Below are 13,170 nucleotides of genomic sequence, written 5' to 3'. Positions count from 1 at the left end.
TAAAATAAATGATAAATCAAGAAAATACCATCTATTAATTAATAAATACGTTATTATTAAATAAAATACCAAATTTTAACTTTTAAAATAATATTATATTAATAATATTTACTAATTTAACTTTTATAAATTCATTGAATAAACGGATACGAAATTAATGGAGGCTTGCAATTGCATTGGAACGTTTCATGGATATAATTATTGCAAATTATGAAAATAATAAAAGAATATAAACTATCCATGTGGTTTATCAAAAATTACGTTTTTGGTTTCTGTAGTTTCGAAATTACAAGATGATGATTATGGTTTAGAAAAACGTTTCGATTTGGTCCCTTCTTTTAACGGTAGTTAATGAATTCCATTACACGAGGGATGTTTTCGTCTTATTATTGATTTTTTTGTCTTTTAACAATTCAAAAACAACAGGGACCAAAATCGTAAAATTGATTTTGATTGGGTAACCTTGTGTTCTTGAAAACTTTTTTTACTAAGGAAATGAAAGAAAAGAAGTAAGGGTGCGTTTGGTATATAAACATTAAACATGACATGATAGAATATAACAGTTGTTCAGCGTTTGGTAAGACATGACAGGACTTGACAGAACTAGTTAAAATGATCAATTTACCCCCAATGAGCTGTTTAATGTTTTTTCCACTAAATAATCAATATAAATGTTAACAAATACGGTGTGTAAAGTATAACTTATAATAGAATAATTATTTTTATAACAAAATATATCATTTGAAGTTTCGTCAAAACAATTAAAACGACACCAAATAAAAAGTTTATGTGGTTTTCTATTTTTATTTTTATCTCTTTTCTACATAATTATTAATATATAATAAATTACATAAATTTATAAAAATATAAAAACCGTATAAAAATAATATTTTGAGAACGATAAAATGAAAGTTTAAGAAACATAAAATACAATAAAATTTGAAGAATGAATAAAATATAAAAGAGAGACCTATTTGATGTTTTAAAAGAGAATTAAGTTTTATTTCAAGGTTATATTGGTAAAATATAAGTCTGTTTCACCTTATTCTATGGGATAGGGATGGAACAGGCATGTTCCACTCTGTTCTTGTCTGTTCCACATAAAATTCATGTCAAACATGGGATATGGATCTCTGTCATGTTCTGTTCCTATCCAGTGTACCAAACGCACCTTAGAAGAACTTGTGTTCATGAAAAGAAATAAATGAAAACCCTTTAAAAAATTTGTAAAAATTACAAAACTGTACAATTTTTTATCCTGAAAGATATATTTTTAAAGGTTATATTAGTAAAAATGACATTTAACGGGAAAAAAATAAAAAATATTGTTCATTTAACGAAAAGTTTTAACGACCGTGAGAAGGAGAGATCAAATCCAGATGTTATCTTGTAATTTTTAAACGACAAAAAGATGTTACTTTTGATAAACTACAGGGACCAGATTTGTAAAATTCTCTAAAAAAGTAAATAATAATAATCTAAAAAGCAAAAACCATGTGTGGGCTTTCTTTTGTACAACCTGGTTTGAATTCAAACCACTCCTCCATGTGGAACCAACCAATTCCTCTTTTTCTCATTAAAATTCTCCCAACAATCCTTTCCCACTGACAAAATTCCGCCGGAAAACCAACTTTCCGGCCACTTTTCTGCATGCATTGATGTGTTTTACTCACCACAAGCTTCAAGAAATCAAGAAAGTAGACTGACTCTTCTTTTTGATTCATTTTGATTATGTCTTCTCCGCCGCCGGGAGGTTCTCCGGCACCTACTACACCGGTTATACCACCACCCACTAACACCACTTCACCGCCACCTGCCGCCTCAGCTCCACCTCCGACCACCCCTGCTTCTCCCCCTCCACTAAATTCTTCTCCGCCAGCCCCTGTTACACCAGTTTCTTCTCCGCCACCGCCGCCGGACACTCCAGCTCCGTCGTCCTCTCCTCCGGCGCCACCTACATCCACCAACCCACCGCCTTCCACCACTTCCCCGGCACCACCTACTTCAAGAAACAGCCCGCCGTCTCCTGCGGGCCGATCTACGCCATCTCCACCGCCGCCAAGAAGTGCTTCCAACAATCCTCCGGCGTCGTCGTCATCGGACAATTCATCTGGGATTTCCACCGGAGTTGTGGTTGGGATCGCCGTTGCTGGGGTTTTGATACTTGCTGTTTTAACCATCTTGTTTCTTTGCTGTAAGAAAAAGAAAAAGAGAAGTCAAGTCCCCATCGGTTATTATGTCCCTCCACCACCACCGCCTAAAGGTTTGTTCTTGAATCTTGATTGCATAAATTCTTATCATTTTCTTCAAGATCTTGATCACATTCTCATCAATTTCATTCAAATCAAGAAAATTTTCAAGATTATATCTGTTCAATTATTATATCTTTTGATGTTGGGTGTGCACAGTTGGTCAACAATGGCAGCAAAATGCTCCACCGGCCACCGATCATCTTGTTACAATGCCGCCATTGAAACCCACTCCGCCACCTGCAATGGCGGCAGGACGACAACCACCATCACCAATTGGTGCTCCTTCACCTCAGCCACCACCTCCACCACCGTTTATGAGCAGTAGTGGTGGTTCAGGGTCGAATTACTCCGGGGGTTCGAACCCACTTCCACCGCCTTCTCCTGGAATGTCACTAGGTTTTTCAAAGAGTACATTCACATATGAAGAATTAGCCATGGCCACAGATGGATTTTCAGAAGCCAATCTTCTTGGCCAAGGTGGTTTCGGATATGTTCATAGAGGAGTGCTTCCGAATGGGAAAGAGGTGGCGGTTAAGCAGCTGAAAACCGGTAGTGGCCAAGGGGAGCGCGAGTTTCAGGCGGAGGTCGAGATCATTAGTCGGGTTCATCATAAACATCTCGTCTCATTGGTCGGGTATTGCATTTCGGGGGCTCAAAGATTGCTTGTTTATGAGTTTGTTCCAAATAACACAATGGAGTTCCACTTACATGGTGAGTTCTAGCATCATATGTTCTTTCCAATTTGGTACATTTGTAATGCTTATATCTCATAATCATCCTTTAGATAGATGCTTAATGAAACATCCGCTCAGCCCTTTGGGGGTAGAGGTCAGGTCTGCTTACATCCCATCCTTCCTAGACCCTGCTTTCGAGTGGGATATACTGGGCTTGGTTGGTTTAGATAGATGTTTAAATGAAATAGCCGCTCTACCATTTGGGGGTAGATGTAAGGTCAGCGTACATCTCACCCTCCCATACCTTCTTTGGAGTGGGCTCTACTTGGCTTGTTTGGTTTGATGCTTAATAATAATAGCCGCTCTCTCCTTTGAAAGTAGATGTCAGGTCTGCATACATCTCACTCCTTCTAGACCCTGCTTTCGAGTGTGATATACTGGGTTTGTTTGGTTTTGTTTAGATAGACGCTTAATGCTTCAATTACAAAATAAATTCAGGAAAGAACCGCCCCGTAATGGAGTTCCCCACAAGATTGCGTATTGCTCTTGGAGCGGCTAAAGGGTTAGCTTATCTCCACGAGGATTGTAAGTCCCTTTTGTTTTGTTTTTCCCGTGTCTTGATCCCTCCGTCCCAAGATAACTGTATACAATGAAAAAGACATTGTTTTAGAATTGTATAATTATTACACTTTTTAATTAACTAAATGACAATTGTACCCTTAACAACAAGGTGAGTAATGAATTTCTTCATCTCATTATTAAGGGTAGAATTGGAAAGTGGACACTTATTTCGGGACAAACTGGAGTAGAAATGTGGACACTTGTTATATAGTTCTTGGGCCCCTTTTCGTTTGCAGGCCATCCTAAGATCATTCATCGCGATATCAAAGCTGCTAATATTCTTCTTGATTTCAATTTTGAAGCGAAGGTAGCTTATTACATATCTTTATAGACGTTGAGCAGTTACCGCCATCTGTGTTCTCTTTAAAACTTGCGTTTACCGACCTCAATTAAATTAACAGGTTGCGGATTTTGGGCTTGCCAAGATTACTTCCGATGTCGCCACTCATGTTTCAACCCGAGTGATGGGAACTTTTGGGTAAATTTCCGTTCTTCCTTTCTAGCGTTTCAATAAGCTCAAGGGGCTTTTTTCTCATTTTTTTTTCCATTTATGCCCCGTATAGTTTTCTAACATGTTATTCAGGTCATTTTACATTGTCATATAACATATAACGCTGGTTTTTATCTAACAGGATTAGTTTATCAGCCAACAGTTAACTTTTCAGCTAACTAGTTTGCCAAACGTTGCCTAGATTTAGACATTTAGTTCCTTTTGAATTCCCTTTTCTCGTGTTTTTGACGTGAATTTGCCGTTTGTAGGTACTTAGCTCCAGAGTATGCTGCTTCGGGCAAACTCTCGGACAAATCAGACGTTTTCTCCTTTGGGGTCATGCTCTTGGAATTGATCACCGGACGCAGACCCGTGGATTCAGCCCAGACTTTTATGGATGATAGTTTAGTCGATTGGGTAAGTTATAACTTCTTTACGTATTCTCATCTCTCTTTTCTATAGCTGACCAAATAAGCTGCGAGTCCCATTAAGCTCTTGACAAACAGGCCCTAAATGTGTCTGAGATGTCATATCTGTGGTACCAAAACGAAGGTTTTGAAAGTATGTTATAGAAAATAGGAGTTAGGCCATGGCACATTGCATTTTCATGCAATTTGCCCGCGTGTTCATATGCAACCGGAAAACCTGTATGAAAATCATTACCGGAATCAAGACTTCTTTGACGGGGTCTGGTTGAGAATCATAGGCATTGTAGGGTTTATGAGCGTGTTTTTAGTCGAAAAATTTCGAACTTCTTTTATTGGGAACTTGTGGGTTCGGTGCGGTTGTACAAATGCTGACATAAATCAAACTACAGGCAAGGCCGTTGCTCACCCGAGCCATGGATGATGGAAACTTTGATGCCATTGCCGATTCACGTCTACAAAGAGACTACAACCACAGTGAGATGGCTCGTATGGTTTCTTGTGCGGCCGCCTGCGTCCGCCACTCGGCCCGCCGCCGGCCCAGGATGAGCCAGGTGGTCCGAGCGTTGGAAGGCGACGTGTCACTCTCTGATCTAACAGAAGGAATCCGAGCAGGACAGGGGTCGGCCTACGGGTCCCACGGAAGCTCAGACTACGACACGGCTCAGTACAACGAAGATATGGTGAAGTTCAGGAAAATGGCTTTAGGGACACAAGAGTATGCTAGCAGCGAATATAGCCGGCCCACGAGTGAATACGGGTTGTATCCATCTGGATCGAGTAGCGAAGGGCAGAATACCCGAGAAATGGAAATGAGAAAGTATCGAAGAGACGGGCGAGACGGATTTTGACGATAAAAATCGAGTGTTTCTTGATGATGATATTTTCTTGTATGTTAACACCAAAAATTGTTGGAATGGGCATGTTTTGTTGCAAGTTTGATTGTATTTATTTACATTTTGTTATATACAAACACAAATTCTTTTATTTTAAACAGTATTCTTGTGTTTTTTTAAGTATATAATATTTATATATGACGAATATTCGTACATCCTATTTATCTTTGATGATATTTTTACTTCTGAGATAACTGGTAGTTCAGGTATCATGGGGCCGATAACTAGGGTTTAGGGGTGCTAAAAAACCCGACCAATCAAACTCAACGCGAAATAACTCAACCCGAAGCAACTCGATGTCTGATCGAGTTGTAAAATTTTCAAACCATAGGTATTGGGTTACTATTATTTGAACCTAATCTAACCCAATGAACCCGATACGCTTTTATTTATTGGATTTAATATGATTGATGAATATCTATTAATATATACATTAGACAATTACCCTATCGCGTAGGCTCTTCATATACATATATTTTCAATCTATTCACATCTCTATATAACTCATTCATATATATATTTAGTAACTGTGAACATATATACGTAAATTGAGAAAAATAACTGAACGTGATATACGTAAGAAGTATGGATAAGTTGTATCAAATGGTTGATGATGAAAAGGAAATTATGAGTAGGGAAATAATATATTCAAGGTTAGAAGAATATTTTAATGTACTAAAGTATCAACCCGACCAACCCGATCAATCCATACGGTTTAGGTTGAATTGGGTTACACTTTGGTTTAGATTGGGTTAAGATTTTTCAAATCACAAATCATTAAATCTCTTAAAAAGTTAGCAATAATTAATGTAGTGTCAGCCCATTAACATTTTTTTGGTGGGTTCTTGTCTTGTTTTGGTTTGAATGTAAATCCCCAATAGTTGGTTGCTATTGATGACAAAATTATGTTGCTGTCATTTGGAGCCGTTGCACTTTGTGGGCCCCTTTACAGGACTTTGGGAAAAGCAAAACCTTTTATAATTTGAAAGATATGTAATTCAAAATTAACCAATCATTTTTTTTGTTTTCTATTAAGTCATATATGAATAAATTGTTTGTATGGATTAATTTGTTTGTATAAATTAAGAACTTTCTTGTTTGAGAAGGTTTTTTTTCATAGATGGTAAAAACATGTTTCTTTTAATTAGAAGCGACAGATTTTGGAAAAAAAAACTTGATTTTCTACATAAAACTCATATAAAAGTTCACTAAATAAGACACTTTCTATATCGTTCAACAACTACAAACTGTCATGTATAACTAACCGAATAAGTTGTGAGTCCTATGAAACTTTTTTTTTGATTAACCTGGATATCTAACCCGCTATGCGAGCCGACAAATTTCAGAACGACCACTTGCTTTGCAGATAATCCGGAGTCAACGCATTTGAACCTCCATGGCCACAAGGGGATTTTTATTTCTTCTTGGATTTGAACCTAAGACCTCCTGGTACTTTTGACTTTTAGAGTCAAACTCAAACCAATCAGGCACCATCCTTGTGTTTAGTTCTATGACACTTATTAAAGTACTAACAAACATAACTTCTATAAAAGGTCATTTAAATAAATAGTTTGTGTCGACTGTGGAAATTAAATTTTGAGCAAATATTTTGAACGGTTAAGAGGGCAACAACACGATAAAGACGGGGAAGGGGTGGTGGTGGTGGGGACTGAAAGAACCCGTGGATGGACGAGTCATGTTTTAAAATATTACTGATATACTGAAAATTAATTATTGATCAGATAAAAGTGTAATTAGTTTTTATTTAATGATTAAATTAGAATAAAGAAAATAGTGATTTTATTTTGTTATTTTCTAATATCATTTTGGTCTTATTTTGTGTAAATGATTTTCATAATATATATTTATGAAATTGACCAGGGGGTGGAAATGTACAATAAGCAAAATAGAGGGGCTTGTTAGATAAAATGACAGGTAGTTATTCCTGTTAAAGATTATAAAAAGGGGGAATCTTGGTATATTCTACGATTGAATTGGGGAAAGAAATTGCTCCTTGGTGTAAAGTGGTACGAACCCTAGATTCCTTTTGGAAGGAAATCGGAGAAATTGAAGTTCTGAAGTCATGGCGTCCCGTCGTCGTATGCTTCTCAAAGTCATAATCCTTGGCGACAGCGGGTTTATATCTTTAATTCCTTCAATTTGCATACTAATAACTGATGATACTGATTTGAGGTCAATTAAGCTGTTTATTGGTGTTCTTTGATTGATTACAGGGTTGGAAAGACATCTCTCATGAATCAGTATCCTTCATTTCTTGATCTTTCTGTTACTTATCACTTTATACTTCGATAGAGTTTGGTTTTTGGTTTATGCCGTTGGCTAACTTTACTCAAATCCTTCTGCTAGACTTTGATTTTGGATGTCAAACGGATTACTTTACAGCTTCCAAAATTTTGAAATGGATGTGACTATGTGAGGATCTTCAGCTTGTTGTCTGCATTGAACATTATAATTGATAGCTCTCTCAGTAACTTCGATGTTAGCTTTGCAAAAGAGACATCAACTTTTGCTTTGAAAAACTACTGTATTTTCCGTGAAAATCAGAGTGTTGGTCTTTTTGGGGGGAGTTGACACTTGACAGTGTTTAAATTGATATGCATATGGTGAATGGTGATCGTGTTGGTGGCCTTAAATGATGTGAATTTAGATATGTTAATAGGAAGTTCAGTAATCAGTACAAAGCTACTATTGGAGCTGATTTCTTAACTAAAGAAGTACAATTTGAGGATAGACTTTTCACATTGCAGGTCTGATTCATTATGACTAAATTTAATACCCTTTTGTTTTTGTCTATTATGGTTGATGATACATCTCATTTCTTAGAAGCATGTTTATGGTGACACTTGATCCTGCTTCATGATAACAGTGCATGTGTAGATTTGGTTTGGGAAGTTATCATACAGATTTATATGTAATGGAGCAACTATTGACATACTAGAGTTGGTATTACATTTAATTTGATTCTTCTTTTCTTGTCACCCATCAAATCTACATTTTTTTTTGGATAACTGTGGGAATCCAAGGCAGCTTAACCCCACTAAGTAATCCCCCAGGCTACCACGGATGGCCTGGAGTAGTTGCAGGTCAACCTCCATGGCCACAAGGGATTTGGCAACACCTAGATTGGAACCCAGGGAAGATGAAATTTTCCTGAGCCTTACCCAGTGCCTAGATTGAAATCTACTTGGCAGTAACATTTCTTAATTTAAGACTTCCATCTATTGAACAATTCTAGAGTGGCTCCGCGTTACAAACAGAAAACTCTCTCTCTCTCTCTCTCTCTCTCATTGCGTCTTCCCATTTTCTTCTGTGTAACTCCTATGATGATGCTTCATGCTTGTGCGTAATAGATCTAATAAGCAATGGTCCACAAGCATGGTTGTCAACTTGTGAACTAAACATATCATAATTTGAGAACTCCTAAATGATGAATCGTCTCATAAGATTCAAGACACAAATGGAAAATATGATGCATGATATAGGCAATTGTTTGACACTTAACAAAGTACATTCCTAAATCATGTATTGATGTGTGTTGCTTGACTTAAATTTCAAATAAATACTAGTTATTACTAACAACAGCATTAGCGCGGACTCTCATTTTCTGCTTGTGGATCACATATGCCAATAATCTTGTACCACTCTTCCTCTCCATGCCAACCAATTATACGACCCCACTGCAACTTTAATACAAAAGAATCTGCTTTCCAATTTATTGGAATACCCCCTGATCTCACTCTTGACGGAACTTTAATGCCTTCATAAATAGTTTTTGGCCAAATGACATCAAGAACCATTCTGTTCACCTCTGCTACCATCGTTTCGTTAATGATGATGAAATTTGAACTCCTGCTGCATGGCCTCTTGACTCACCATCCTACCCTTTTCTTTGTTTCCCAGTAATGCCAAGTTTCGGCACATCTTGGGCTGGAGAATTCTTGTCACTGTCAATGACGCTACCTAGAATATAAATTGTAAAGTAACGTTTTCCACGAATAACATGCAGTATGGAACATTCCCTGAATCCCTCGTGATTTTTTGTCCAAAATCACAAGAAATAGGAAAAAGCTTGGTGTCGCTCCCTGGTGTAGCCCTGTGTCGACCGGGAAATACTCCTTCACACCCATCGCGGTTCTCAAAAAGGTTCTTGCTTCCCTGAACATATCTTGGGACAACTATCATGGGGCCAAATACCCCTAGCCCACTCACAACCTCCTTAAAAAAGACTTGTCATCCCAACCGGAGTGAGGGTTGATACAGTTCTGCCAAAGGCTTCTTGGTTAAGGAAGTTGGTCAGCCTCTGACATACTTTATCTTTTTAGAAGTTAGTACTATCTACACATTGTTTTCTACTTCCGCTAGAGTCCACATTTTAAGTTATCATTTGATAGCTCCTTGGTCAATTATATTGGCTTTCTAGTCCTCCAGTCTCTTTGTTTTAAATTTATTGCTTTATTATGAAAAGTGGTTAGATGCATATATATTTTGAAGGGAATATGTTCTGTGGATTTTGGTTGATTGTTTTCTCCTCTTTTCCAGCAATAAGTTTCTATATATGCTGAAGCCTCTATGTTATATATAAGTCAACTCACCTTGTATTTTATTACAACTGATCTTGGATTTTATTGCATTTACAGATATGGGACACGGCTGGACAGGAAAGATTTCAAAGCCTTGGCGTGGCATTTTATCGTGGTGCAGATTGTTGTGTCCTTGTGCATGACGTCAATGTCATGAAGTCATTTGATAGCCTTAACAATTGGAGGGAGGAGTTTCTGATTCAGGTGACAACCCTCACCGGTGGTCTATTTGTGCACATTCTAGCTCTGTTTTCTGTTAAACCAAAAATGTTTTCTTTATTCAGGCTGGTCCTGCTGATCCAGAAAACTTTCCGTTTGTTGTACTGGGGAACAAGATAGATGTTGATGGGGGCAATAGCCGAGTGGTAAGATGGTCTTCTATCTTCTCAATTTGAGTTCCTCAAGAGTTGACTTTCAATTGACAAATAACAAACAGAAACACTTTTGCGATAATGATGTTTCCTATTTGGGATGTCCCATAAGAATTTAAACATATTTTGTGGAAGTTTCAACTACTTTCTCGCATAGTAGTAATTGCAAAACATGGTGTTGATTCATTTTGCTCTACTAGATTTAGATTTAATTACCAAATGGTTATCTAGGTTATTGGCCTCCCAAAAGGTAAAGGGTTCAAGCCTCGACTAATGTGAGGAGTGTGTGTGAGTTTTGTCGTATATAAATTATTACATATTTCAAAAAGATTCAAAAGATAAAAGCACGGTTCTTTTAAATATAACTAGTCAACTAGTTGTACTTATCTGCGTGCTTATGGGAGGACGAGAGTACCCTTTCCTTTTCTTATGGATTTCTTGTAGGGTTAAACCTAGAGAATGAGAACCAACTTTCTATTAATTTCTAATTCGGTCATGGAAATTTTAAAATTGAATTTTGCAAAAAGTTTCATTTTTAGGGTAATCCGGACCAAGTTTGGTCACCATATTACCCTGAATGAAACTTTTTACAAAAATACAAGTCTTTTCTTAGTGATTTTCAAACTTTGTTGAACAAAATAGAAACTCGAACAAAGTTGGTTATCATTCTTTACGACCAAACCAACCTAGTATATCCCACCCAGAGGTGGGTGTGGGGTCTGAGGAGAGTAAGATGTATGCAGACTTGATTTTTACCCAAAATAGTAGATAGAGGTTGTTTCCATGAAGACCCCCGGCTAGTCTTTTACTACTATACCACAAAAAAATCAATTTTGAACTCGTGGGAAGTTTTGTGTAGTTATCATTTCTTTTTCTGTTGTTTAAAATGCACTCAACTTGACAAATAAACCATTTGCTCGTAGAGCAGAGGGAATGTTGGCCAATCGCGCTTGATTATGTGGGTTCGAGGTGCATGAAACTTATAATACTTCCTTTCTTTCTTCCAGGTGTCGGAGAAGAAAGCAAGAGCATGGTGTGCTTCAAAAGGAAATATTCCTTACTTTGAAACCTCTGCGAAAGAAGGGTTGAATGTTGAAGCTGCTTTCGAGTGCATAGCCAAAAATGCTCTAAAAAACGAACCCGAGGAAGAAATGTAAGTATTCTCCATAAAACACTATTTAATCAATGAGTTTTCTGCAATCTTGAGTAATTGAAAACTCTTATGGAAGCCTCATTTGGCACACGAGCCTCTAAAATAACCAAATTAAACGAACCCAGTAATTCCCACACAGGCATACGGTCTAGTGGTAGGATGTACGCAGACATGTCCTCTGCCCCAAGGGGTAGAGAGGCGGTTTCCGTGACCCCCGGCTTGCAAAACAAAAACAAAAATACAAGGATAGCAGGAACACATGAGAATTGAGAAGTACATATTAAAACAAAACAAGGAAACATAAAGTAGTACCTAAATCAAATAGTCTTATTAACTCTGCTTTCAGACTTTAGGACCACCTCTTATCATTCAGAAGTGAAATAAGTATTCAGACTTCAGCACCTCTTAAAAAACAAACGCCACCTAAAACTAAAAGTACTAACGCAGACATAAAAACTAAGACTGTCATAAAGTAAAAACCAAACCTCATTTAATACTTTTTCCCACTTTTTTGTCGGAAATGAAGCTACGTTCCGGATACCATTGATGTGGCGAATGCACGACAACAGAAATCTTCGGGCTGTGAATGTTAAAAGCTTGTTTCAGTTGGTTGATGTTCATTTCAAGGTATATCGATGCAACTTCTATTTATATTTCAAAGTGTTCATTAATTTCATGAATCATACATACAATTATTTGATTAATTTGGTTTATGTGTAATTTCTTATGAAGTCCTTTTCATAATCTCCTTACGATTCGATACGTAGATCTTCTATGGGTGTTTATAAAATGACCTTCTCCATGTCAATATCATGTCTCGGGTCTCCTTGGCTTTTTCTGGTGGATGTGGTTCGCCCCCACCCGAGTGCGTATTTGCCTTGCGTTTTTGGTTTTTTTGCTTGATCTGGAGGGGTCTCCCCCCTCCTTATCAAAAAATATCATGTGTTTTGGAGGTAGATATAAATGCAGTTGCATTCATATTAAACCTGAAGATAATATACGGTTACGGCTTGTTAATCGATTTCAGGTGCTGCTCGGTTGTTTTTCTATTAAGTATCATATGTGTTACGTTGTCTGTATGAATTAAGCTAAATTGTTGTTTGGTTCTTGTGTTGAGGAAACCATCTAAGACTTTGAATGACATAAATGACTATTTTACCCCTCGCTCTATATTAAACACTAACACGGAATCAACCACCTATTTAGCCATTAAGCCACAACCGAATAACCATATATGGCTTACCGAATAAACCATGCATCCCGTTCAACCGTTAAACCGCTTTCGAACAACCACACACCTTTATGAATCCTTGTGGGGATTCATCTTAATATCGGGGTTCATACGGTAATGCTGAGTCAATTATTGAACTTAGAGTTAGATATGTGCATGGTTCGGTTTAGCCGGTTTAGGTCGTAAAATGTAGGTCAAAGTGCCAAACCAATAAGCTTAGTTTCACCTTTTTACAAACCGAGCCAACGGGGACCATTTACCCAACACTTACCTGGTAAGGATTTACTGTTAATGATCAATATTTTTACTCAACATACCGGGTAAGATTTTAATCCACTAAAATGATATTGTATATAACATTTTCATCTGGAAAGCGTTTACCGGGTAAGAGTCGTCACTCTCACTTACGGGGTAAGATTCATTGCTATTGTCAGATAAGATTCTCAATCCTTGTCA

General features: G+C 37.3%; 2 protein-coding genes across 2 annotated transcripts; both read left to right on the top strand.

Annotated features, from left to right (window-relative positions):
• Window positions 1–1,731: 1,731 nt before the first annotated feature.
• LOC112516436 (proline-rich receptor-like protein kinase PERK1) lies at window positions 1,732–5,449 on the top strand. Its single transcript, XM_025123478.1, has 7 exons — window positions 1,732–2,263; window positions 2,409–2,963; window positions 3,425–3,511; window positions 3,784–3,854; window positions 3,949–4,025; window positions 4,307–4,454; window positions 4,855–5,449. Exons 1-7 carry the CDS (start codon window positions 1,732–1,734, stop codon window positions 5,311–5,313), a joined length of 1,929 nt encoding a protein of 642 aa, XP_024979246.1. The 3' UTR covers window positions 5,314–5,449.
• A 1,894-nt stretch (window positions 5,450–7,343) lies between these two features.
• LOC112516437 (ras-related protein Rab7-like) lies at window positions 7,344–12,289 on the top strand. The gene is made up of 7 exons (XM_025123479.1): window positions 7,344–7,494; window positions 7,593–7,619; window positions 8,027–8,126; window positions 10,017–10,163; window positions 10,244–10,324; window positions 11,338–11,483; window positions 12,010–12,289. The coding sequence occupies exons 1-7, from the start codon at window positions 7,442–7,444 to the stop codon at window positions 12,074–12,076; spliced, it is 621 nt and encodes a 206-aa protein (XP_024979247.1). The 5' UTR covers window positions 7,344–7,441; the 3' UTR covers window positions 12,077–12,289.
• The last annotated feature ends 881 nt before the right edge of the window (window positions 12,290–13,170 follow it).

The sequence above is a fragment of the Cynara cardunculus genome, assembly GCF_001531365.2.
Source record: "Cynara cardunculus var. scolymus isolate 2C chromosome LG 8, CcrdV1, whole genome shotgun sequence".
Classification (NCBI taxonomy): Eukaryota; Viridiplantae; Streptophyta; class Magnoliopsida; order Asterales; family Asteraceae; genus Cynara; species Cynara cardunculus.
Note: the sequence above shows the minus strand (reverse complement) of the source record. Positions and strands in the feature narration are given on the sequence as shown.

What these genes read in the sequence shown, in the direction of transcription:
- LOC112516437 (XM_025123479.1), top strand. Translation starts at nt 7,442, where the DNA reads ATGGCGTCCCGTCGTCGTATGCTTCTCAAAGTCATAATCCTTGGCGAC. An exon ending in AAGACATCTCTCATGAATCA is followed by an intron (nt 7,620 to 8,026) that starts GTATCCTTCATT and finishes ATGTGAATTTAG; the next exon opens with ATATGTTAATAGGAAGTTCA. An exon ending in GGGAGGAGTTTCTGATTCAG is followed by an intron (nt 10,164 to 10,243) that starts GTGACAACCCTC and finishes TTCTTTATTCAG; the next exon opens with GCTGGTCCTGCTGATCCAGA.
- LOC112516436 (XM_025123478.1), top strand. Translation starts at nt 1,732, where the DNA reads ATGTCTTCTCCGCCGCCGGGAGGTTCTCCGGCACCTACTACACCGGTT. An exon ending in ATTTCAATTTTGAAGCGAAG is followed by an intron (nt 3,855 to 3,948) that starts GTAGCTTATTAC and finishes TTAAATTAACAG; the next exon opens with GTTGCGGATTTTGGGCTTGC. An exon ending in CGAGTGATGGGAACTTTTGG is followed by an intron (nt 4,026 to 4,306) that starts GTAAATTTCCGT and finishes TGCCGTTTGTAG; the next exon opens with GTACTTAGCTCCAGAGTATG.